At 37.5% G+C, this 27114-nt stretch overlaps 1 protein-coding gene and 1 long non-coding RNA gene across 2 annotated transcripts in view; one reads left to right on the top strand and one right to left on the bottom strand.

The window, feature by feature from the left end:
- Positions 1 to 482: 482 nt before the first annotated feature.
- SESN1 (sestrin 1) overlaps positions 483 to 27114 on the top strand; it is a 91427-nt gene continuing 64795 nt past the window's right edge. Inside the window, exon 1 of the mRNA XM_072408740.1 lies at positions 483 to 921. Coding sequence (XP_072264841.1) covers positions 667 to 921 — 255 coding nt within the window. The 5' untranslated portion in view covers positions 483 to 666. The remainder of the gene's footprint in view (positions 922 to 27114) is intronic.
- LOC140330070 (uncharacterized) overlaps positions 10452 to 27114 on the bottom strand; it is a 40546-nt gene continuing 23883 nt past the window's right edge. The window contains exon 2 of the long non-coding RNA XR_011920601.1: positions 10452 to 10682. This is a non-coding gene — a long non-coding RNA (uncharacterized lncRNA). The remainder of the gene's footprint in view (positions 10683 to 27114) is intronic.

The raw sequence follows: 27114 nt of genomic DNA, 5'->3' as shown, positions 1-27114 counted from the left end.
CCACAAAGCACAGAACCTCCGCCTGCACACCAACTATGACGGAACAAGCCCACTGTGGGGTCAGAGCCCGCCTTCTTCCCGGGCTTGTGTGAGGAGGAGACTGGAAGGATCTGGAAGCAGGAGAGTGGAAAAACCCCATCTGTAAAGTGCAGGAGCTGAGGGAAGTGAGCCGGGCGCGGGATAGAAAGAAGGAAAACAAGTAGAGGAGGCACAGGGACACTTGTTGGACGGGACAGGGAGTGCTGGACTCCCATGTGGGCTGCCATGTGAACCTGGTAGTGCTGCTGGTGCCGGTGGGCGTGTGCTTGCCAGCGAAGTGTATCCAGGATCGCATGTGTTAGGAAGGACACAATAATATAGATCTGCCACCTTCCACACGCTTGTGTACATCCCTGGCTGCTGCTCAGTACCCAGATCCACGGATGGCTGCAAACTCCTGCCAAGCTGTATGATATACATGCTGCCAATCATTGGTCATGTATCATGAGATCCCTACATTTCACTGACAACTCATTGCAGCTACAGAAAACCCTGAAATAAAACAAGTGAGGAGAGATCCTTTGTTTTTATAATGATGTCCCAGTGATAGGGGTTTGTAAACAATTGGACTTTCTTTGACAATCACTGAGATCACCATTTGTTTTGGAGCCCTGCAGAATTTTCATCATGACATCGAATGAGGAGAGAGTGACCTGGGGGGGTCTGTCCAGCAAAGACCCCCAGATCAGAGAGCTGGCAATGCAGAACATCAGAGAAGAGGTGCAAACAAAGCTGAATGTGCCAGAGCCTGGCCTGAAAGACACCAACTCATCTGACACTTCTCCTCTCAATCAGATCTTGGCCAGGCTTCTGATGCTTTCCAAGAGATGTCCCTTTCTGGATGTCAGACATAAGAGCCTGGAAATCCTGAACCTGGTTCAGGTAGGTGTAGCCACTCCTCACATCACTTTATATTCTTATCCATATATACCTTTATCTTTACATTTGTCATTTTGCTTTTCAATTCAGTTAGTTAGGAAGTTTCAGTAATAACATTATGTAAACTTCATCTTATGGTAAAGATCAGGTAATATTGCAGCTTATCAGTAATATTACTAGCTATTACTAGCTTATTAGTTAAGAAGTTTCAGTAATAACATTATGTGAACTTCATCCTATGGTAAAGATCAGGTAATATTGCAGCTTATCAGTAATATTACTAGCTATTACTAGCTTATTAGTTAAGAAGTTTCAGTAATAACATTATGTGAACTTCATCTTATGGTAAAGATCAGGTAATATTACTAGCTATTACTAGCTTATTAGTTAAGAAGTTTCAGTAATAACATTATGTGAACTTCATCTTATGGTAAAGATCAGGTAATATTACAGCTTATCAGTTTTGGTTGCATTTCTTTTCTTTCACACTTTTTGTGTGATGGTGGCACCGATCACTTCCTGTGGTTTATCTAGACGTAGCAGTGTTGCCTTCCAAGGCAGAACTACCACGAAGGGGGGTGGGTTATTGTAGTGCACATAGTGGGTGGGTTATTGTAGTGCACACGATGGTGGGGAATAGTGCTCACCATTAGGATATGATATACCAAAACACTATCATTGGTATATGTAAAGTGTATGTAATACAAACAACAGTTTATAACAGGGATGAGAAGGGTTAAACACCTTATCAGGTTATTTTTGCTGCCTGTGGCCCTTATGCAGAATTCCCTTAACTTTTAGGCCTTGAGACGCAACAGCAACAAAGATATATCTCTTCAAAGTGAAAACATTTCTAATCCTAGAGAGGTATTACATTATGGAAGATTTTCTCTCCAGCTCTTACTGTGTTGTCTGATTTCTGTATCAGTGACAATGGTCACCAGGACACATACAGGTGTAAGGGCCATTACAGAGCCGCAGTGAGCCACAACATCCTTCTGCAGGCTCAGCAGTGATTCCAACCCTTCATTCCAGCAAATAGTAGCAGTTGGAAACCGTTTTTTGCATGTGGCCATGGCAGATCACAGTGTGGTTCCCATGGTTTAGTCACGTGGTTGCTGTTTGAAGATTTGTGCTGCAGCCTGAAAGGTGGTGGTGCGGGTTTTCCACTTCCAGGTGTAAAGCAGCAGTTTGCTTTTGCCTGGGAGTTGCCAAGCGCACAGTTTTTCATCAAGGGTGTAAAAGGGCCCTAAATTTCCACAAAGATAGAGACAGCAATAAAAACTATACAAAGGGACTACTTCTTACCTATAGAATACTGAATGAAAAATTGTACACATTACCAAACAAAAAGGATCCAAGTAGGGGAAGCTTATTGTTAGCAATAACATATAGTACACATACAGTAAATATACCTGCTCAATCCGTGAGGCAGCAAAGACAATTTATTGGTATTTCTTCTTCCACCTGTTTTTGATCACTTCTTTCTATTCACTGATTGAAGGAGTCAGGTGGAGCCAGCTCAACACTGCAGGAAAAATATCGCTGGACTCTGAAAAAGCCCAAAGCAAACAATTCTTTTAAAAAACTGTTTTCTGGGCAGAGGGAGAACATGCTGGCAATATATTTGCACAAACAACTTACAGAAATAACATGTTTGAGCCTATAAAACTATATTGGCTTCGGGAGGACTTTAATTTCCATCTAGATGAATTTATTCTTCCAAGCATCTGGAAACTGCCATTTTGAGTTTTCTCTCCCTGGCTCAAAAAAGAAAAAAGATCTTTTTCTCACTAACTCATTATGCCAGCCTGAGCTAAGTTCCTGCAAACAAGTTTACACACCCTCTATTACTAGGCAATTTTACTACATTTTACTGGGCAGATACTCCGGTCACTCTATTAATTGGGATGAGTATGTGCTCCGTCCTCTAGATCTTCAAACTGAACCTCTAATGGATGTTCACCTTATGGTAGTTCCAAGATTGTATATTACTGGCATAACACCCAAGGGACCCAGGAGGTTCTCTTAAACCTTGGCTACGTTTTTTGGTTTTTCAATAGCAGCATGTTACAAGTTGCGAACTCTTAGACTTTCCAACTCAAAGTCTGGATTTATTGAAGCGTGAACATTTTCACACAATAATTATAATTACTCTGCCAATTAAATAATTTGTAATACACAACATTTTTGACCATTACAGGTAGTCCTCTGGTTAAGGACATCCGACATACCGACCGCTCCTGACATACCGACCGCTCCTAGATACAAACATGGCTTGCCTGCTCCTTGGTGTGCAGGATGGGGGCTTGAAGGGAGGAGGGGGCAGTTTGCATGACTTGCAGAAGAAATCTTTTGCTAGACACAGCTTATTGTGGGTAATCTTAGGGGGGTGAGATCTTTCTGCAGCCTCTTGTAACTCTTTAATGACCAAGAAAAACGCAGTTGTTTCATTTTGCATATCAAAGCACAGCTTGCTCCAGAAGTAAATGTATGTCTAGGCTCCATAAAGACTTTTTTTTTGCTTTGTTTGTGATTAACTCACAGTGAGGTTTTTATACAGTAACTGACACCATGCTGCCTAATAATATGTTGAGATAAACATCTGTCCTAATTGCATTTATTAAAATAATGTACCTGTTCCGACTTACATACAAATTCAACTTAAGAACAAACCTACAGACCCTATCTCATATGTAACCCAAGGACTACGATGCTTTGGACAATGTTAATTATATCTACTTAATGGAATGTGTTTCCCCAAAAACAGTTGAGACATAAGATAACTATACTTTCTGCTTCATTACCACAAGCTGTACTTTTTGTTCAGCTGCAAAGTCACTTTTCTCAGTGTTATTCCAGTGTTTATTCAGGGTTTGTCCTACATTTATCCAATGGTTATTTAATATGAGCACTGCTGTATAGAAACTGGCTAAAGGGGGGCTGTGGATCCTGGGCCATTTCCTGTCAGCTGTATCTCAAACATGCTGAAAAAACACCCAAAACAACTAATACATTTTTAGAAGTATTTATTGGCTATTTACTGTACATCCATTGTTGAAGAGATACTTTTTTGCTTTTGTTTTTTAATTAAACGCTTTCTTTATGTTGAAATTTGGGAATTCTGGGAAAACGAGTTGTCATGGATTGCAGCAAGATAAACTTTTTGTTTGAAAATCATAACTGGGTAATGATCCAAAAGTAGTGTACTATAATTTCACATGCATACATTCACCAAATTATGATCAGTTGTACTATTATAAAAATGCTGATCTGCATTGAAAATAGTTTTCTCTAAAATACAATTTGAAATATCTGCAGCCAAAATATTTTGATCATACTAATGCTAGCCTTCACCTGTGTTTCCCCTGCACAATTCATATATTATTTTAGTGCAAATATCAAACGAAATATGACCAGCACCTAATAATAAATGTAATCGGGGTGATGTCTGAATATCCAAGTAGAATAATAATGATTACATTGATTTTGTTAAAGCGCCTAAGGCTAGATAGTGCTTTTTTTCTCATTCCTTTACTGATGCTGTGATACATTTATCTTTTACAATAAGTATAAATCACTTAGAGTTTGTTTTACTTTACTTACTTATTGACATTTTGAGAAGAGTAAGTAGAAGCATAGATATTCTGGGAAACCTGTTTAGAGTACAGTTGCCGTGGATTCCAGCAATATAAACTTATTATTTAGGCATTTTTACAACAATATAACTGGGTTTATAAACCAAAAGGATTTTAGTATAATTTACAAGCAAAAAAAATATGCATAGTTTTATCATGGACTATATGCTGATATTTGCATGTATATGTAAAAACATACCCATATATATCCTACATCTTTTTCTCGCATCATTTACAATTTAGCATGCAGTGTAGGAACAGTTTCTCCACTGGCTTTGTCCATGCCCAGTTAGGTCATTATATTTGCAGTACAAGTTCTAACTTATTAGCTGAGTATGTGTTTAAATAGATATTTATTGTAGAGTACTGATGTCTGTTATCAGAAAGAAGCCTCAAGGCATTGCTGATTGCCTCCTGCTTGCCTTAAAGCTGCGTACACACTTCCAATTTTTATCGTTCAAAATGAACGACGAACGAACGATCGATTGGGCAAAAATCGTTCCTAAAAAAAGTAACCAACGACGCCGACGAACGAGGAAAGTCGTTGGAAACGAACGACCGGACCGGCGGATCGGATTGGACGACGATCGTTGAACATCGTTCGTGTGTACGATCGTTCGTTGATCGTCCATGGTTTGAGCATGCGTAATGAACGAACGTTCGTTCACTTTCCTGTCGTGCACATAGTTCCTCTATCGCTCAAACGATCATATCTATTGTGTGTACAATATCTACGAACGATCGTGTCGTTATCTGTATGTACAGGATCGGTGCTATACGATCGTTCGCAGATATCGTGCAGGATCGTTCGTCGTTCGTTTACCAACGATAATAATTGGAAGTGTGTACGTAGCTTTATTCCTTACATTACACCAACCCTATTACTCGCCCTGGCTTGAACTTCATTGTTCCTTGCTTCAAGGATATTTAGAACTAAATTAGTTTACAATTTTTGAAAAATATTTCACAATGTGTTCAATTTTAGGTGTTGTATCTACAATCCCTGTGATTCTTCAAATATGGAGTGTTCGCCCATAGTTTACACTCCTTTTGGGGAGGAAAACAAAATGTACTTTTAGGACCACTGTAATGTGATATTTGGTTTGCTTTTTGTTCATCTGCAACCATCTGCCTATGGTTACTTATGGTTAATCTTATGGACTGTTCTTTGTTCCTGTATGTGTATTATTTTGTTGATTTTGGTATCTCTAAAAGTCTAAATAAATATCACTGAAAAGAAAAATGCAAAAATACTATTTCTCTGTTAGGTAGGGGTACAAGTACTCCATTTGTCCTGCCTAAAACACCTGTCATAAATACAATTGTATTTTACAGTTGTTTTTTCATCACAATCATCATCAATTTTATGACTTTTGAGAGCCTATAATAGCTAAATAGATTTTGTCCTCAAAAAGATTCTAAAACTCTGATGTTTGAACCTTTCTCTAAACCTTAACATTTCAAATAGACAAATAGAAAACATATTGTATTGTGAATGTATTAATGACATATTTCTTCCTTCTGTTTGTTTAGAAGTATGTTTTTAATTAAAAAAATAAATACAATAAGCAGAGGACTGCCAGAACTATATAATTGAAGACTGAGTGCTGGTCAGTCTAGATTTCATCTACAGTATGTAGATATTTGATAATAATTATTTTTTTATATACAGTTAGGTTCCCCTAATACCAGCTGAGCATAGTTTGAATGCTATAATTTGCTTAAAGTGAACCTGCCATGGTCTAAAATATTTCAAAGGTAAAAATAGTTCTGAAGTGCAGACACAGTATAGTGTAGTGCCTAAAAACACTTGTGTTCAGTGGCTGTCCAAACTGGGTGTTACTTTAGTGGTAATCCCCATCTGTGTTGCTGGCTTCTGTCACTGAACCCAAGGACATTACTTGTGCTTTTTTGTGTAAGGCTGCCTAAACACGTTCAAAAATTGTCCTTGGAAAGGATCTCTTTCACAGTCCTTTCCAATGACAAAAGACTGAAAGATGCATGAACAAGCACTGTACATACAGCACTGTTCTGCTCTATAGAGAGGGGAGGGGGAAGGACGAGCAAGCAGCACCCTGCTGCTCTCTCTCCTCTTCGGTTGCATTCCGATTGTTTGTGGATTTGCCAGGACGGATCCATAAATGATGTTGGATGAGCGCTGTACACACACCAGATTTTCATCCAATACTAACCCTGATTTCAGTCATTATCAGACAAGAACCATCTGACATCTGAGCGTAGCCTAACACTGATACCCAAGGGGTAAAGAGCTCAGAATGTACTTTGTATTGTTCTATATGGCCCAGTCTGGATGCTGGGTAAAGGTCTGTATCAGTCTGCATTGCTTAAAGTAAACCTGGGCTCAGACTATGCAGGTTAAAATGATTTAAATAAAAAGCATCCCTCATACAGCTTGAGGCTGATAAATCTGCACTAAAGTTGATTATGTCTGTGGTCAGATTGGCAGGCAGTGATGCTTACAAGGAGGCTGCATAGAACCAGTCTTGTAAATAGAAGGTGAACACTGTGGGATTCATGTAAAGTTTTACACCATTTCTATCATCCCATAGAAAGAAAAAAAAAACAAGCAAATTCATCTTGCAGTAGGGAGGGGGTCCCACTCTATAGATAAAGAAATATTTTTGCTTTGAGTTCAGTTTAAACTGAAATCTTAGTTATTTTTCTCTGGAAGGCCATCAGCCAGTGAATGTTTCTAAGCTGTTAGAAACCAAAAGAAAACCATCTGAAAGTGTTTGTTGTGATCTTTAATATTATAAAACTTGGTAATAACAGCAGCTAAAGAGGTCAGGGATGGTTTGGCTTAAAGCTTAAATATAATAATATGAACGCAATTTAGGATTGTGAGATACACAAATATTTTGACTTATTTTTGTTCATACATGCTCATTTTTATGTACCATTTCTGAAGAATTGTTAATTGCAAACTAAATCTTTGTGTGCATGAATAAGGTCATAATCACTTCTCCTTGGAAAGAATTGTCAGGCGTCCGTCATCGGGATCCAGTTTTTCTGCTCATTTATATTTGTGTTTAACTTAATTGGCATTGGCAGCCGAACTCTGTCTAGGAGTAAGCCCCTGCAACCCCCCTTTTATTGCCAAGGGTTTTGTTTATTATAATGAAAAGCAACACTGTTCATTTTATAATTAATTGTACATACATTTATTTAGCCATAAATCCTCTGCTTTTCTTTACTTCTTTAGTTTTTTTACTTCTTTCAGACTATTGTTGACAGAGTTTTTGCTTTATTTTTATTTATTTTTTTGTAGATGGTATATATTTCTAGATACGTATGTTAATGGTGTCATTAGGATCTATTTTTAAATTGTTCCCCTTTTAAATCAATCTAGATTTGCCTTTTTATTCCAGTGTTTCTCAACCAGGGTACCTCTTGTTAGGGGTTCCATAAGCAATGGGCATTTGGTACCTCTCTGGTCACCAATTATGCTTTTGGCTATCTATAAGTATGTCAGTCTTTCCTCTGGCCAACAAAATAGGAGGCATTTTTCTGACTGACCGCCATGATAATATTCTGTGAAATGTGGGTAAAATATTTAAGGCAGGGGGACTCCCTGAAGACTTAAAAGTTATTTCAAGGGTGCCCCCATGTTAAGAGTGGTGAGAAAGGCTGCATACATACTGTATACGGTTTGATATTTGGCCACTAGGTGGCAGAATGACCCTTATTGTTAATATGCATTAAAAGAAGCCATTCATAGGGAGTCTAATGGCTGTGAGCAAAAATACAGCCTATAGTTGACAAACGAATAATAATTATATATTATAATATTAGTTTATGAATACACTCTTTTTGTTATATATATAGGGATTGTGGATTATTGTTCTTCATGAAGGAGCACTGATTCTTATTTGAAGAAATACAATCAGGGACAATACTATATTCTAATAGATTTATGCAGTAATCTCTGTAATATTAGTATTTAGTATATGAATTGCTTTTCTTTATTTCACATTTTATATTTTGCCCCACAAGTATATTCAGATTATTCTGTATTGGAGTGACTGTGACAAAGTTTAGCATAATCTATAATACTGCAGAAATGCATGAGCAGTTGCAGCAACAGACTCTGGTCTTGTAGATGTAAAGAAAAAAGCTGACATTACATACCTACAGGTAGGACAGCTTTGCTAAATGTCATATGATTACTAAGGAAAATATCCTCTTCCTCCCTCTTCTAAAAAAATTGAAATATCACTTGAAGTCAATGATATCAATTGCTTCTTTCTCTTGTCACAATATTTTAATGCATGAGTAAGTCAAATTGAAGTACCGTATTTTTCGGACCGCACGCTGGATCTCAGGGGAAATCAAATGAATTTTTTTTTTCTTGTTTTCCCGTGCGGAAAACCTGGTGCGTCTTATAGTCCGGAGCGTCTTATGGTCCGAAAAATACGGTATATACCTTATTGTTAAGCATATAAATGTTATCATTGGATACATTATTTATACAGTGTATTATTACAACTTTTAGGGTCTCTTTTTTTCCCCTGAGGAAACCCATTTTGGGTTAAACATTTTGGGTTTGAGACAGTAACTATATGCTAATCATCACTATTGATAAGATCTGCCTACACTTTGGTGATCTACGACCTATAAGGAACGTATGTTTGATCTATTGTGTTTATATATTTTCTATAATTCCCTACAAGGTATTTTATTGCTCATTGTCAAGTCAATATATGTTTGAATCACAATTATGTATTTTATGTATTGTTCATGAATAAAGGTTCTTTTACAGTTTTTTAACACCTAGTCTGCCAGAAAAAGCCATCTTTTTTTTCTATCCATATAAAAAATTGAAATAAATGGTTTCTGCTAACAAAAGTATGGTAGTTCTAATTGTACTTTGATTAGTTGATTAGTTATTTCAAGCTTGATTTTAAAATAATGTTAAAACCTTTTTATTGACAACTGGAAGGCTTTCAGTAACTTCAAGCCTCCATAGACTTGAATTGGTGCTGCTTGCAAATGTATACAAATTCATGTGCAAGCCTTTTTAATTGTTTGCAAGCACTTATCAAAAGCAATTTAAATTAAAAAAATAAACCACTCTACTAGGCTTTTGCAGCAGCTTTCTCATGATAAAGTATTGTGAACTGAGTTTGGTTTTCAGATGTAAACATGTGTATAGAGATAATGTGTGGTTATATAGCTCCCTCTAGTGGCTTCTACAGAATCCTGGCATATTGCATTTTGTTCATGTATTCTTCTGACATATCTAAAATAATTTGCTAAGCATAGCAGATGTATATAGAGCTTTATGTGAAAAATATGATTATAATTTAATACTGCTGACAAAAGTTTTCTAAAAACCCATTGAAGTGTTTTCAGTTGGAAGTCAATGCTATGACTTTGTCAGTACAGCGCTCAACCCAGAAATTTTTTTTTAAGCTTGTTGGGAAGAAACTGTAGGCAGTAGCCATCCAAAAGCAGGCGGGTGATTGCTAGAAAGTGCCGTGAGGTGCGCCCACTAAAAGGCGCTGAGGAGAACACTGCAGTAAAAAGATTTATAGCAAATTTTTCAGGGTCTTCCTATTGGTCAGAGCAGCCGCGTGTCACAGTAATAAATAGGTTGGAAGATTCAGTAAGTGTAGTAATGGCCAAATGGGACATCCCATGCACTACAAGGATTATTCAGCCCATCCTTCCCCCATCTGTCTTGTCCTATCCCTCCCTTTTGGTTATTTGTCTTCTGTCTTATCAGTCATTTAGTCTCAGTTTCATGTGGTGTTTCCTAGGGTGGTCTGTATACAACTTCACTCAGCCCAAGAATGCCTGTGTGCTGATACATTAGTGAGCCATTCTATTACAGGGCGGTACCTTTGCTTACCATAATCACAAACGACACACAAAGGAACTGAGGTTTGTGATTTATTGTTCTGTCAGCAGTATCAGTTGTTAGTGAAAATCTGTTTGCATGATGAGCTGAGCATGAGAGAGTTTGGAGCAGGTTTTAGGTGTGCCCAGAGTTCAGTGTTTACACGGGATAGGTAGCTGTGATGATTTCAGTCTCTGGTCCCTGGTTACAGGGACTGGATGTGACTTTGAACTCCTTCATCTGGCTCCTTAGGTCTTCTGCTGCCCCTGCAATGACATCACATGGACTAAGATTAGAAAATTACATAGTACAAAGCCAAAGAAATTAATAAAATAAAGTACAGTGACACAACACACAAGGAGGAGAGGGAGGTTTGAGAGTAATAGTTTTCTTTGTGTTACTTCTGTGGATCAATATATTTGTAAATGCATTCCCTGATGTTGCAATCCCAGTGTACCAGTGTGTAGCAATGTACAATGTGTTAGGGTACAATGGGCCAGATTTAATAAAGTTCTCCAAGATTAGAGAAGATAGACTGTAATGGAAGAACCTGTGTGATCCAGCAAACCTGAAATAGATTTCTTAAAAATCATTTGCCATTTGATGGCAAATGTTGTGAATCCTGGACCAGATCCATTCCAGGTTTGTGTGATCACCCAGGTTCAGGTTCATGATAGTCTATCGTCTCCAGTCTTTAATAAATAGGCCCATTGTAACTTAGTACTGTGCATGAGATACCCAGATTTGGTCTAAGAGTACTCCCTGAATCACAGTTGCTGCAATGTGTACTGTATCCTCTTATTTTTAGTATTTGAGTGTCTGTAACTGTTCCTATTCCTTGTAGGTAAACATCATGGAAAATCGAGTCGCTTCTTGTTACATAGGGCGTGTATACCAGTACCAGAAACACATAAACACCTTTATGAACTGACTTCCTTTTTTTTTGTCCCTTCGGATGATACAGAATGTTCTGCATTTCAGTCAGATCTTATGTTACACGAGTAGAAGGTTATTTACAGCCATGACAGTAATACAATCCAAACTGTTCCTAGAAAAATAAGACACTTTCATACTAAAAACTGTTGTCTTCAAGCAAATATGCTTTGTTGGCAAACCTCAGACTATTCCCGCGGTTTGGGCTCATCTGAAACTATATGCATAGCCAAAGCCACTGAGATTTCATAAGTTGCTGATTATTCTTGAGCTCCAGATATAGATTCCTTTGAATACGCACATCACATGTTTTACAAAAATCTTCTGTAACTGAAAAAGTAGATATTTGCACAGAAAAGACTGATACTTTCTGCCTTCTCTCAATTCTGTATCATTCTCCAAGCCCCTCCCAAGCTAATCTACACATTTCCTTTACCACTCCAATATCATTTTTCCAATAAATATTGTTCTGTAAATTTAACATAGCACAGAAGCAGGACAGCTGCACAAAGCTGCCTAACCCAGCACTACAGGGATTACACTAAATGGGCCCAGATAATTGGATCACTTTCTAATTCTAAGGATCCTCAGTACTTTACAGACACAACAAGAAACATGCCCATAGATGTAAATTACTACCACACTTAAACAACCGAAACAGACCCGAAACAGTACTGTACCAACACAAGCAGGGACAAATTTAGTAACCATACTGACACACTAGAAATAACCACAGTGATAATGTGTGGATCCTTCTGCCATAGCAAGACACATGGAGACATGTCCATAGAGACGGAATCAGTCCTGCATTGGCACATAAGAAACATGTGACATTAACCTGCTTAACACACTAAAGCATTCAAATATCCGGAACAAGCAGTGGCAGCACCTAAAACAAGCCCCCACCAATGTAGCTATAGGTATTGTGGGGAAATGTGTCTTCAAACTAGAAAAAGGTTCATTGATACTACTTTCTACTGAACCAGAATCTTGGCAGCCTACCAGTCTTATAATGTAAACAAACAGCAGGTGTTTCTAAGCTGTTAGGAATAAAATCTGAATTTGTGATGGGATCTTTAAAGATTTGAGCTAAAGCTATTTTATTGCTTAATAATAATGTGTAAATGTATGTTTATAGTCTAGGCATAGGCATTGTAGTTGTAGTTTTATACAACATATAAGCATTTATTCTTGGTATCAAGTTCATGGTTGGGACGTCTGTGGTCAGTGTCATTAAAAAAGAGTCAGTTATACAGATTGATAAAAGGTGTTTCTGGATCATGTGATGATGTCTGCAAATTCTATTTCAGCTTGATTACATTCTAACAAACCACAAAACTGCATTATTTAATGGAATGGCCATTTTTAGCCTGTGCTAGCCTTATAAAGAACACATTTAGGTAAATAAAAATTGCCATTTGTGCATGTGATGGGTAAATAGCACCATCTGCTTTATTCTTCATAACTGATTGTATATGCATTTAGAAGTATACAAATGGTGAATACAAAGTATACATTTTATATTACTAAACATATTTAGTAATTGTACACAAATCAGCTCATGTAAACTGTATAAGGAATTTAGGTGTATTTTTAACATGTTTGATTGACTCTTTCAGCAGCTGAAGCAAACAGTGACATTAAAGGTATATGGGTATATGATACTTGTGACCTGTAATAACTATAGCGCTGTCTCTTGACATGTGAATTTATGTGATGACTTTAGTCTTGTGCAACCACAAAGTATGTGCCTATAATGTGGGCGAGCGCTCAAACAGACCACACGTCATATGTTATGAAAACAACTTGGAGGCCGAATCATTATCACCACATTGTGGCAAGATGAACAAAAACAACTGATCTGAGAAGCCACAGATAAAGGCTGTCAGGCATTCTCTTTCAGCCAAGTCTAATTGCTTTGTGCAGAGTGATGTGTTTAAAAAACCTGTCAGGAGCAATTTTTAAGTTAGAGGATCATGTAGCTAAACAAGGGTGTTCCAGTCTTACAAATGTCTTGCAAATAAAATTATATATATTGTTACTGCTGCTGCTGTGTAAAAAAGTATATACAATGTCAGAACCTGTGGCAATGTAATATGATTGTAACATGAACTGCAAAAATATATGCTACCCTTGTCTTTATACACTAGAGCTAGGCCCAATGCACTGAGGTTTTAGGACTTTGCCTTTCTTTTCAATTCTATCATTTAAAGCAAACCGCCAGTTTAACCCTCTCCCAACCACATCTCCATCCTACACACACCTATCACACATATTTTCCAATACCCTTTATTCCTCAAGGAAAAAACTACTTACTGTCAGCCTTGATTCAGCAAATTTTGGTGTGTTGCCTTGCTTCTTCAAAAGCATACAAGTCAAATACATTGGCCCTGGTTTATTAAAGCTCTCCAAGACTGGAGAAGATGCACTGTCATCAGTGAAGCTGGGTGATCCAGCAAACCTGAAATGGATCTAGTCCAGGATTCAAAACATTCGCTAGCAAATAGCAAATGACTTGCTAATGACTTGCTAAATGAAGAAATCATTCCAAGTTTACTGGATCACCTAGCTTCACTAATGAAAGTGCATCTTCTCCAGTCTTGGAGAGTTTTAATAAATCAGGCCCATTGTCTCAGTTTGCATTCACACCCAGGCTCCATTCACTTCTATAACTAAACCACACTGGTGTCCTCCAGCAATGTACATCTAGGAGCAAGGCATGGCATGGATGTTTTTGATGGAAAGACTGTGTGACACTGGATGGTGGCCACCACTCCGGGAGGTGTGTGTGGGTATTTGATTCATGCGCATCTATTCAATGTTACAGTGTTGTCAATGTCACAAGCGTGTTTATTGGGGTTTGGAGGCAAGGATAAGAATGGCAAGAATGGAACGTGCATCTTTACAAACAAACAGGTCAGCAATGCCAGGTGCCTTTAAATAAATATTATAGTGATGGTCAACTTAAATCAATAAACTGGCTGTTATATTTTGTTTCTTCTTTAGTGCATAATGTTGTAGCATTCAGACTAGGACCTGATTTTTTAAAGCTTTCCCAGGCCCATTGTATGTTTTTTTTTTTGTAAGTCTACCACCATTTAGCTGCCATTAGTTGATGTTGTTTTCTAAATATTGCAGAAAGTTTAAATATTTTGCAAAAACAGGGCATGCAAAATGTGTTACATCATATAGTAAGTTTATTTCCACATTCTATCCCTTCAACTGTTGCTTACTATAAATATCAAACAGTAATATCCACACAGCCCATGATTGTTCATGCTGTATGCTCTGTGTTATTACCACACGGGGGAAGCACTGTACTTTCAGACATTATTCTATAACAATTTTAATAGTGCTAACAAAGCATTTTCTTCTACATAATGATTCATTTTCCTCCTACATGTCTGAATCATAGCAGATGCTGCTGCTATCTTATCTCATTCTGGACATAGGCATATTTTCCTGCTGTCTCTAAGAGTCTGATGTATGTTCATTTGAGCTGCAAGTCAACTCTCCTTGAACTTCATTTTACTCCCTAAGTCCTTCCAAAAGGGAAAGAGCGGATCACAAGTGACAAGCAATTTTAATAAGTTATTTTCTGGGCAATTAACAGCTATCCTCCCACCCCTAACCTTCCCCCTGCACAATTTTAGACTTTATGCAGGTTAAACTCATCTAAATTGTTTGTCCAGGTAGCTTTCCAGTTCTGTTTCCAGGGACCAACAACGTACTAAATGTGCTCACACGGGGCAATCACTGAGTTTTCTTGCACAGATGTCACTATAATAGACTTTTATCCTGGATCCTGAGAGGACCCTGCCTCTATATAGCTACTAGAAAGTGCCCCTGTCATGCAAGTGGGTAACACATAACTCCATAGCAGGGACTGCACCTTCTGTAAACAAAAGTAAAGAGAAGATATTGGATTGGAGCTTCAAAACTTGGGCTAGTAAAAAGGGAAATTTAGATTTTTTTTCTGTATTTGACTGTAATAGTAGTAAGTTAGATTGGGTGGGGGCATGGGAGTTTGAGAAGGATAGTGCTTATTATTAATATTATTATTAAACAGGATTTATATAGCGCCAACATGTTACGCAGCGCTGTACATTAAATAGTGGGTTGCAAATGACAGACGAATACAGACAGTGACACAGGAGGAAAGGACCCTGCCCCAAAGAGCTTACAATCTAGGAGACACAAAACTATAGTCTTTATTGCATTGTTGCATTATTCTTTATGTTCCAATTATACCAGTCTAATAAGTGATCTTACTTTTGCCATTTAGTCCAAACAGACTGATATATTGAAGTCTGTATTGTAGTCTTTTGTGAAGTGTTGGCCGAAGGTTACTATAGGTCATTATGAACCAATTGTTTAAGGATTGCCTTAGGAAGTGCACTGTGATTGCTTCCTGTTTCCATCTAATGCATGTCTCGTGAGCTGACTTTATTGTATAGTGAATTAGGGGAAGGGAAAAAAATACCTGTTTAAAAGTCCCTTAATAGGTTTTGTATCCAACCCCTTACTTAAGGCAAAGGCAAAAAAAAAAAAAAAAAAAAATAGCATATATTATACAGTCTGTCAGTACCATTAATAGAGAAGTTTTTTTTTGTATCATAAAGTGGCTTGCAAAAGTATTCATCCCCCTCTTGAGTTTTAGCCTAGCATTTAAATTGGGGCTAACACCATTTGATTTACACAACATGCTTACCGCTTTAAAAGTGCAAAATATTGTTTATTGGGACACAATCAATAATTTGGACAGAAAGCTGGTATCATGAATGTGCATGAGTGTTCCCCACAAAGTCAATATTTTGTACCGATACCATTTACTGCAATTACAGCTGCAGGTCTCTGCTCTAAATTTTTTAAGGTTTATTGGTTGCATTGGTGTATGTTCAGTAATCTTCAATTCATTCAACAAACTCGCAGTTGGACTGAGATTTGTGTTTTTACTAGGCCTTTCTATAACGTTTAAATGTTCCCTTCAAACCACTCCAGTGTATTTTTAGCGGTATGTTTAGGATCATTGTTCTTCTATAAGATAAACCTTTTCTTCCATTCACAAATCTTTGGCAGATTTAAACAGGTTTTCCTCAAGAATTGAGTGCTGCATTGGTTATTTAAAGTTTGGGATTTTGTTTTTATTACCCATCCCAGATATTCCTCACAACTTGACCTGTGACCTGTTTGGAGTGCTCCTTGGTCTTTATGTTGCTTGCTTGGTTGTGTTGCAGAACCTAATTTATTTACTGTTTGTATACAGACATTGGGTCCGATTTATTAAAGCTGGGTGATCCAGCACACCTTGAATGGATCTGATTTTAAAACATTTGCCAACTAATAGCAGATCATTTTTAAGAAATCTATTTCTGGTTTGCGCAGAGGTCAGACATATCAGACGGGCTTAGAGGTCAAGAGTAAGTAGTGCTAAGCACAGGGGTCAAGAGTGAGTTACAAAAACAAAGACATCAAGAGTAAACATTGCAGAGCCTAGGGGTCAATAAGTATTCCAGGGCACAGTTTGCATGGGTCAGGAGTAAGGCTACGTACACACACACACACACACACACACACGTGCAAAAATTGTCATTAGAAAACGAACGATTAACGACTGGTCAACGATTATTCACGATTATCGTTCAAAATGAAATCCAATAATATTGTGCACAGAGAAAGTGTAATGCAGAACAATCCACAATCGCTGAACGACCGTACACACAATAGATAGCGAACGATCGTCGCCCAATCAGATCCGCCAAGATGGTAGTTCATTTCCAGCGACATTCCTCGTTCATCCTCTTCATTGGCCAGTTATTCACTTTTTTTGTTAACAATTATTGGACAATCGGTCGTTAATCCTTTGTTTCCAAAGATAACTATTGCACGTGTGTACGTAGCCTAGGTTATATAGAGTGCTGAGGTAAAGATCAAGTTGCACAAGGGCCAGATGTAAGTAATTGCAGGGGTCAGAAGTAGCACAGGCCAGGGATATAAGTAACACAGTGTGCAGTAATAAGTAAAAAAAATGTAAAATTCTGGACTTAGTAATGCAGATTTTAGGAGTAGGAGAGTGCGGAGATCAGAACTGAGTACCTTGAAATGCAGGGTGTAATACAGAGTGTAGAGGTTAGAGTAATTGGTGCAGGGATCAGGATTATATAATAATGTAGAATGCAGGAGTAAGAGTGTAGGTGTCAGGAGTTAAGCCGCATACACACGTGCAATTCTTGTCAATGGAAAGGATATTTCACGATCCTTTCCAACGATAAGAACCGCAAGATGCATGAACGAGTGCTGTACATACAGCACTGTTCTGCTCTATGGAGAGGGGAGGGGGAGAGTGACGGAGCGGCACCCTGCTGCGCGCTCTCCCCTTTCCCTTGCATTAGGATCGCTCATCGTTCAACGTCTGTGGTTCCGCCAGGACGAATCCACGGACGATGAACGACCTGGGCTGTATCTTGATGCCGATTATCAGGCGAGAAAAAAATTTGACGTGTGTACGAAGCTTTAGTAATGCAGAGTGTAAGAGGACAGAATAATGTTGAATGCAGGGACCAGAAGTTGGTAAATCAGTGTGTAGTGGTTGGAAATAGGTGAGTGCAGGGGTCAGGAGTATGTAATGCAGAGTGTAAGGATCAGGTTTAAGTAATGGACAGGTCAAAGGTCAACAATATTCCTATCATGTAATGTTTATTATTACTTAGTGCTAATAGACGTCTTGAAATGTTGAAGTACAAAAAATAAAAATGTTTGTTAGTTGTAAATATTTGAGAAAGTAACTTTTATCCGGAATCATGGGCCAACACTACATTTATTTTATTTTTTGGTTGTTTACACGATTTAGCCAGTTGATCAGCTATACAGGCAGCATTGTGCTCAGCAAACTGAGAGCTGTTTTTGTTAGTATAAGGAAAACAGATCTGGGTCTCTATGGCTTTCTCCTTTTTTAAGAAAAGCAGAGGCAGAGCAGAACACAAAGTGCAGTCCAGCTGCAGTGTTTTGCAAGACTGTGATGTGCGAGTTTACATGGAACGTTTGGTGACTGAAAAACAAGCTGTAGAAGAGGTGGAGTGAGCTAGGGAAACATTCCTTGCAGCTTCTCATTCCATTCCACTGCCTTATTTTTGGATTGAGGTCTATTCATTTGTTTACCTGACTTACTAGTATGAATGAAAATGTTTGCACACAGCATTCTGTAATGTGATACAGCAGGATACTTAAAGTGAATACATTAAACTTTGACATTTAAACCAGCACAATCACTCACAGACTGATAGTTCACATATTTGCAAGTGTTATATGCAGCCTGGAAGTTTTGTTTTCTCCCTACTCCTTTAAGATAAAACATATTATTACAGTTCAATAGTATTTAATTTACTTGTATATATATTGTTTTGGTGTAATGACTTCATAAAATCTTTCATTCCAGTTTCTATCTCTGAAGGAGGTTATACTTTAATGTCTTTAAAACATTCCCACCAACACAGTAGAGACAGTTTGAGTGAAAGCTATTTTTTACCTTTTCCAGTAATTGCAGGACATATTAAATACATGTTAATTATGCTAAGAGTCCACATTGCACATCAGGAATGCTAAGCGCTTAGTCACAGTTCTGCCCAGGTTTTATGATTGCATAGTATGAATAGGCATGCATCTTAAGCAGGACATAAACTTATCTAAGGCCATATTTTTATTGCCAGCTTGGTAAAAGTATAGACTTGCAGGATTCTGGTTTCTCTATCACTCTTTTGCAGCATGCCTTTCCAATGTTTGTGTCTCAATATGAATCATTCAAGCATTTATTTTACAACGCTTCTTGAAACATAGTCATGCATGAGTTAAATTGACCACTTTTTGCAATTTGATTTTGTTTACATTTCTTTTTAATAGGCCTATTTTGCTTTTGGCATATCATTACCTTCAATCTTTGCAAAGCATTATTACAAAACAATAAAGCGACCAATCAGATGACCTAGTGGAAAGGCTCTATAATCCTTCTAAAAAAGGTTCAAGTTCAAGCTAAAATAAAAGATACATGAGCACACCCTGATCCCACTGCCCACAATTATTTACTAGCAGACCAGTGTAGGCTGAGGTTGCAGTTTAACACACAAAGACATTTTCTGTATCTTAGCAGCAGTTGTGCATTCTATTTACAGCCATATACATTCCTTCTCCAAAAGTTTGTGTTTTTTTCTTTCTGTGTCAGGCGTTTTAACGCATGTCAAGGAGAGGACAGTTAGCAGTAATTAGCAATAAACACAGTCATGCTGAAATCTTTATATGGACTCCTTCTCCTGTACAAAAAGTTCTACTGTTGTTGTGTAATCAGTACTGTTGGTAACTCAAAAAGTGAGAATTTGCTGTCATATGGAAATTTCTGAAATGTTAAAGGTTAAAAAAATGATCGTAGCGCACTGCTGTTTGAATGCTTTCATAAAGATTATGGGATGTAGTGTAAAGCTTAATGCAACATATAGATTGTAAGCTCTTCAGGTCAGGGTCCTCTCCTCCTCCTGTGTTACTGTCTGTATCTGTCTGTCATTTGTAACCCCTATATAATGTACAGTGCTGCGTATATTGTTGCCACTATATAAATATTGTTTATTATTATTATTATTATTATTATTATTAATAATAATTATAATAATAATAATAGTATTAATCCAGTTAGCTTTTAGATGAGAGTATGTTACTGTTATCTTATCCTGTTATTATACATATGACATTCTCACCTGCTAGGTTTATTGGATATTTGTTATTCAAACTCAGGGGCTGATGTGTTAGCAGGTAAGTTAGTTTCAGAGGTAGAAAGTGTTCTGCCATAGGAAACTTTATTTGTTTTGATCTGTTCTTTACAATGAAGGTGTATATCATAAAGGAAAGTTTTTAGCCTATATCTCTACTATACAGAAGAGACTTTATTTTACCATAACCAAAACATTTTGTTCTAGACCTTATCTAATCAGCCCAGAGGTTCCTATGCAATCTGTGGCAACTAAGGGCACGTTTCCTATGAAGCTGGGATGTGTTCATATATCTATCATATTTTACTGATAGGGACATTTATGAGCTTATTTCATGTGACAGTAAACAAAGATGTTTTTATGGTATTATAGGAGTAGGGGTCACTTCAACAGGTAGATGTGCTAATAAAACACTGACAGAGTCACTAGTCTGCTAAAGTGGTTTTGAAAGCAATAATATCCTGCACAGGTTGCAGTTGCTGACATGCTCTTCAGAAAATGCAATTTTGATGACTTTCCTGCTGACCTGTGGCTTCAATTATTTCTAAATGACTGAATTGAAGTAAGTATGTAGATCTGATGTTCAATGCTTGTTTTATGAATATCTGTTTCAGCACATTTTATTACATGTAAGTAGTAACTGGTAAAATAATTACCTTGGAAAAATATGCGGCTCCTTAACGGCTTTACACTAGTCAATCGCCATGTCAGTTTGCTAAGCAACAAATAAACAAATCATTTTTTTTCTGCTGTCTAGGTCTAGGTTTTTAAAATTGTTTCTAAATAAATATATATATAAAATCGTGATTAGTTGTTAGGCTACAAACACGTCAGATAATTCTCGTCCAATAATCGCCTCAGGGCAGATATCAAACGAGAATCTGGCGTGTGTACAGCATTCATTATTCATTGTTTATTAATCCATCCTGGTGGATACACAAACGTTCGTAATGGAAGTAATGGGGAGAGAGTGCAACGGGGTGCCCCACCTCCATACAGCAGAACGAGGCTGTATGTACAGCGCTCGTTCATGTATCGTTCAGTCATTTAGGTTGGAAAAGATTGTGAAAGATCCTTTCCAAGGACAAGTATTGAATGTGTGTACGCAGCCTTAATATTGTGCAACTATTTTTTTAATATTTCATCTAAAAATAATGGTGTTTGAGGTGTTTTGTGCCTTTCAAAGTCTTATGTATCTGTATCCTACTGATAATTTTTTAGCATAGTGTCTGAGCTACCCCAGGTGTGCCCATCCTGATTCTTCCCCACTATTTCAGATGATGGATGTTCTGTGTTGCTGTTGTGCGAGCAGCAGCCAGGTGGAAAACAAAACTGCAAAGTCAGTACTATTCTGGAAAGACATGATGCAACTCTGTGGAGCCGTGCCAGCACTTTATATGACAATACTGCCTGGTAATCCACAAAGTCTACCAAGAGGAGAGGATGAGAGCTTGTATTAACTCTTAACTTTGCACACATTTAGGATCTATACCAGGATTTTTTAAGATTTTATATACCAGACTATGTGTGTCTCGGTCATTGTTTCCCTTTCCAATATATGTGAGTAATCTACATTTAGAATTAATTAGGCAGTTAGGAAGAGAGGGGGGAAAAATTTCAAATATAATACATGCGTAGAAAAAGCAAAAATGTGAATATAATAAAATAATGCTTTTGTAAGTGCTGCTTCAACTTTTAAATATTTACTATATTCTTGGCATCTGGTCTATTGTAACCTCTCTCCTGTCACAGCTCCCTAGCAATCCATAGATGGCATTTATTCCTTTGTAGAGGTAATCTATTCTTTGTCCCACAGAAGAGGTCCTCATAAGCCCTTTTGTGTTTATCTTGCTGTGTGGACATACGTACACACGTGCAATAATTGTCATTGGAAAGGATCTTTCGCGATCCTTTCCCACGACAAATGACTACACGATGCATGAACGAGTGCTGTACATACAGCACTGTTTTGCTGTATGGAGAGGGAAGGGGGAGAACGACGGAGCGGCCCCGAGGCGATTATCGGATGAGAACCATTGCAAGTGTGTACGTAGCCCAAGACTTGCGATGTGCAGGTTGCTGGACAGAGGAAGGTAGAAAGTGTAAATTAAAGGATTAATCTTTAAATGAAGTTTTGCTTTTGTGCTTTTTTCCATAGTTCCAACTGTGTTGATACATGGACATGTTTTTGTAATTTAACTATCATCTATTATACAGGATTGCTGAAACTGCTAAATTTTTCTATATATTCTTATTTTTACCTCCAGCATAGTCAATGATGGAATAAAAGAGCTGCACAGGAACCTTTACACAAGTTCACATGTTGTGTAACCTTATTTGAGTGACAGTTTTTATCATGTTGGTGCACCCTCATGACATACTTTGTGAATGCTTCAGATAAGTTGCTTCTTATGCAATTTTGCTGAAATCCTGACAGATGTGAATGTTATTTGTAGGCTTGTTGAAGTCTGGTTGTGTCATTTGGCGGTTTTGTGTTGTTTATGTGTGATAATACATCAGTGTTTTTGTTTTCAGAAACAGAAGTTGTAGAGCATTTTGCAGCAATATAGGCACTGCTATTGCTGACTTGATATTAAGTTAGGAACAGGCTTAGGCCTGTTATGTCTAAACTTCCTTTACTACTTAGTAAGTCACCTGAACAAGCATACAGACAGAGAAAATGTCAGGACATGTGGCCTGCATACTTATGCTCAGTTTAGTGACTATCAAAGAAGTGGTACAAGGATGAAAGCCCAAGAGCATGATTCTTAAGAAGCCATGATAACTTCTATGTCTATAAGATATTCCCTTTAATCTTTCTGTTTTCTATATTTTAATAAATTAGGTAAGGACTAAAGAACAACCCCATTGTATGTGGAAAAATTTCTCCACTTTCTTCCACTTACTGAATGCCCAATCCTAATGCCAGGGTAGTTTAAAAAGAGTTAAGGGTATAGCAGTAAAGCTGTACAGTGGGCACCTTGAGCTGCCTGATCTCTGATAGGCTGCTGCAACTCAAATGTTTCACTTACTATTCTGAACACGTGTATCCCTCACACCTTAGATGAAATCTAATCAATATGACAAGGACCTATGTTATTGTGTGGTAAAAAATTATGTATAAAAAATGAATACAAAATATTGAGGGATTAAAAAATGTGTGTAATTTGCTAAAACAAAACAAAAAGAAAATTCACTATTTTCTTTTCAATCAACTAAGATAAGGGTTGTTTTTAATAGCTGCTGTATGAAAACTATAGGATCATCAAGTTTGTTTGGATAATTGAAGAGGCCAGTCCGGATTCCTTTCCTCTCATGTGTTTCTGCAGGAAAACAATTGAGCTTAGCATCTGGGTGATATGTGAGGCCTTGCCATGATGATCCATCAATGCTAAGAAAAGGGAAATGGCAAAACAACACACCCACACTGCTTATGGGATAAGCCTGACTTGGGCTGTTAGCCATGGCACAGCTCTGCTGTTTGTCTTCGATTGGCTGCTCCATAACACACCTCTGGAATGTCTCTTCTGAATTCAGCAGACTGTATGTATACATATAAGTGCAGGGAGTGGGAAGCTGAGCATAAGTCACATGCATAAAATACTAAAAGAGTAAAGCTGGAGGAAGATATTTTAAGCAGCACATTTTTTGGCTTTTAAAAAACAGGCATGGCTCTGTGACTTCTTTGTTGCCAGAAATTGCTTTCATGCTCAATGACAAATAAAATGTTTTCTGAAATAGGCTCACTAAAATGACAATTATGGGGGAGTTTAGTCTGTGTAAGTCTGTAGTGCCTTGTTACAATACTGGAAATTTAGTGAGCTCAGTTGCGGTTTTGTCCCTGTTTAGTAAAATTAACAAACATTGGATTGCATACTAAAAAATGGACATTCATTTTGTGGCTCTCCAAGTTTGATATTTCCCCTTAGAGGCTATGCAAAGACAACTTAGTGCCATCAACAGGAAGGTCCACTGAAAGAGTGCAACCATATCCCATGTCAGAATCAATTGTTTTTTTCTTATAAGTAAAGGATTTGCTCATCACTGGCATCATAAAAGCAGTTGCTGATGATAGATAATACTAAGAAAAATCATTAGGATTTTGGCTGAAATTAGCTCCTATACACTATATATATTAACAATCGGATTGCAAATGAGGTTTAAAAGAAACCATCATTTACCACTGTAGCTGCAGACACTGTGGAATAATTTATTCTCAAACGTATTTAAAAAAGAAATCTGGCAGTGTCTTAGCAGCTATATCTCACTCTTTTCTACACCAAGCAGTTTTCTGTTTTCAGAAAACAATAGCTGACACACTGCACCTGATTTATTAAAGCTCTTTGAGACTTGAGTTATCTTTACTTGTCTTGGAGAGCTTTACCTCCCCAGTGGTAACCCCGAGTGTGACTCGGGGTAAAAAAAAAAGATGCTGAAAAGGGTAACTCTTGAGGCACACTCGGGGTAGCTAAAACAATGAAAAACAATGATAAATACTACGTTACCTGGTCCGCTGGCGTCCTTAGCGATCCCCGTTCCTGTCGCAATCGCATTCTCTAGCCGGCGTCCTCTGCATCTGATGAATCACCCGGGAGTTCCTGATGACTTCGATAAGTGTGGCCGTTGCATTGGGGGAGTGGAAGAAATTTCTAATTATTTTGTATTGTATTCATATTAATTGAATGCAATACAGTGGATTTATATGTTTAAAAAGCAGTACATTGTCTTTCATTAAAATTTATTTTACAGTATATTATAATAGTATGACTATAATTTTTTTTTTAAATTTATTATTTTGTCATGATTTTGTGTTTCAAACTTTATTAGTTATTATTATACTCATACTATTATATTATACTGTAAAATAAATGTTCATGAAAGACAATGTACTGCTTTTAGACATATAAATCCAGACAGAAATGAACCATCCAGGAGGTTAATAAATCAGGCCTGGTGTGTTGATATTAAACATCTGGAGGATGGTAAGGCTCTGATAGGGTTGGAAAACACAATAAAGGCATTTATCAATGGACTTTGATGGCCAAATGTAAAGTGCTTTTTAACAACTGCTTGAGAATTTTGAAAATCTTTCTGAAATTCATTCTGAATTAAAAGAACATTCAAAACAACTATATCTGTTAAAAATAATGAATCTCATTTGTTATTGGACGCATTTTGTAGACTCATGTCCACTTCTTCAACAATCAAATTGAGATAATGAACACTAATAATCCTCCTGCAAAAGACAGCACAAAGAGACCCAAAAGTAGCAGCAGCAAGGACAGCAGATCACAAGGTGTAGCTCTAAGTCACTCCTATAACATAATAATTTATCACTGGATTACTACTCCTCATAAAGCATTATCATAAAGGTTACAACAGATATGCCTACTGTTTCCTTAAAGAGGAAGTAAACTCAAAAGTGCCCACAAAAAAAAAAAAAAAAAAAAAAATACTTACGTTCAATCCCGCAGTGCAGTCAATTTGTCCAGAGGTTTCTTCCTTCCGGTCTGGAGTCATCCCGGCATCCGGCTTTAGGCCCGCGCTGCAATCTTCTTCTTCCAGGTTCTTTTTCCTACATCACCTCACACAGGCGCAAAATCGCGTGACATAGCTGATCTCACTGTGCCTGCGTGAGATCGGCTTTTTTTCCCCATTTTGACGAAAGGGCTTCTTCTGCGCATGCCCATGCACCTCAGAAGGAGCACCCTAGAGCCTCCTGGGATGCGTGACGTAGGTATCCCGGGAGGCTTTGCGCTCTCACTCATTCTCCATCACCTAAGGCGATCGGAGATTTGGGGGCGGTGCTGCACCCTTTTTTTTCTTTCTTTTTTTTTTTAAAAAAGGGTGTTGCACATAAAAAAATCTAACAAACAGAATGTTTACTTTACATAAAAGGGTTTGTTAACCCTTTTATATAAAGTGAAAATTCTGAGTTTAGGTAGGTTATAAGATAGGTAAAGTACATTACATTCCGATCCATGAATGTAAAAAAATCCATGAAGTAAAAGCAAAATCCTAGCAGATAAAATTTCAGCTTTAAAAAAGGTCAGCGATGAATAAACTTGTGTATGCAGTGCTACTTGTTGTGAAGATATTTTGAGGACAGGTTGTTCTACCACACCTGCTCTTACAGCTTTGTTGTGTTTTTGAAGTAGTTGTGCTGGCGTCTTTGTAGGAAGGTTGTTTTTAATGCCATATCTGACTCACGAAATGCTAGAATTAGGGCAGCATGTCATTTCAGATGTGTTTGGTATGTGCATTTTCATTGCCACAAAGTCTGGAAATGTACCTATCAATATGTTTGGCACTCACAATAGAATAAATTAAAGTGTACATTAATATTTGTCTCCTGCCTAAAGGTGCATTGTGCTTGTGATGCATGTTCTTGCAACGGGTTAGCACTACAGGTAGTGTTGTTTCAAGTATAAACTTTGGTAAAGTAGAACCCATTGAAATAAGGCTGCAACACTAAATTATAGTGAATCTACTTTTACAGTTTGTATTATTTGACCGCCTGCATTGTCCCACAAACACCTGCTGATCCTGACACTGAAGTAAACTTAGTTCAGGTTTTTGTGATGGTGTAGGAAATGTTGCACATGGATACAGTAGCTGATAAGCTGGTATGTCTGATGTGTAAAATGATGCTTTCTTTAGCTTTAAAATATATGTATTGTTAAGAATATTTACAGATAAATGCAAATCTAAAGGCTAAGGCTCCCCATAAACATTAGAGAATGGTGACAATGGCACTGCCTAGTTCTAAACACTCTGGTGTCTCTGATTATTCTTCCCCTTGATCCCCACTTGTTACCATTAGGCAACACTAGTGCTGGCCTATTCTGGGAAAAATAAAAATCTTTGGAAAAAACAATTTCAAAAGATCAGACCAAATATGATGGGTTCACCAAGCAGTGTCTGCTACTCTACATAAACATACCAATGTTTTCCAAACAAGCCATTTAATTGTGTAAGAGATGAACTAGATATAACTAACAAATACTAAATG

This window comes from Pyxicephalus adspersus, chromosome 4 (genome assembly GCF_032062135.1).
Source record: "Pyxicephalus adspersus chromosome 4, UCB_Pads_2.0, whole genome shotgun sequence".
Classification (NCBI taxonomy): domain Eukaryota; kingdom Metazoa; phylum Chordata; class Amphibia; order Anura; family Pyxicephalidae; genus Pyxicephalus; species Pyxicephalus adspersus.
Note: the sequence above shows the minus strand (reverse complement) of the source record. Positions and strands in the feature narration are given on the sequence as shown.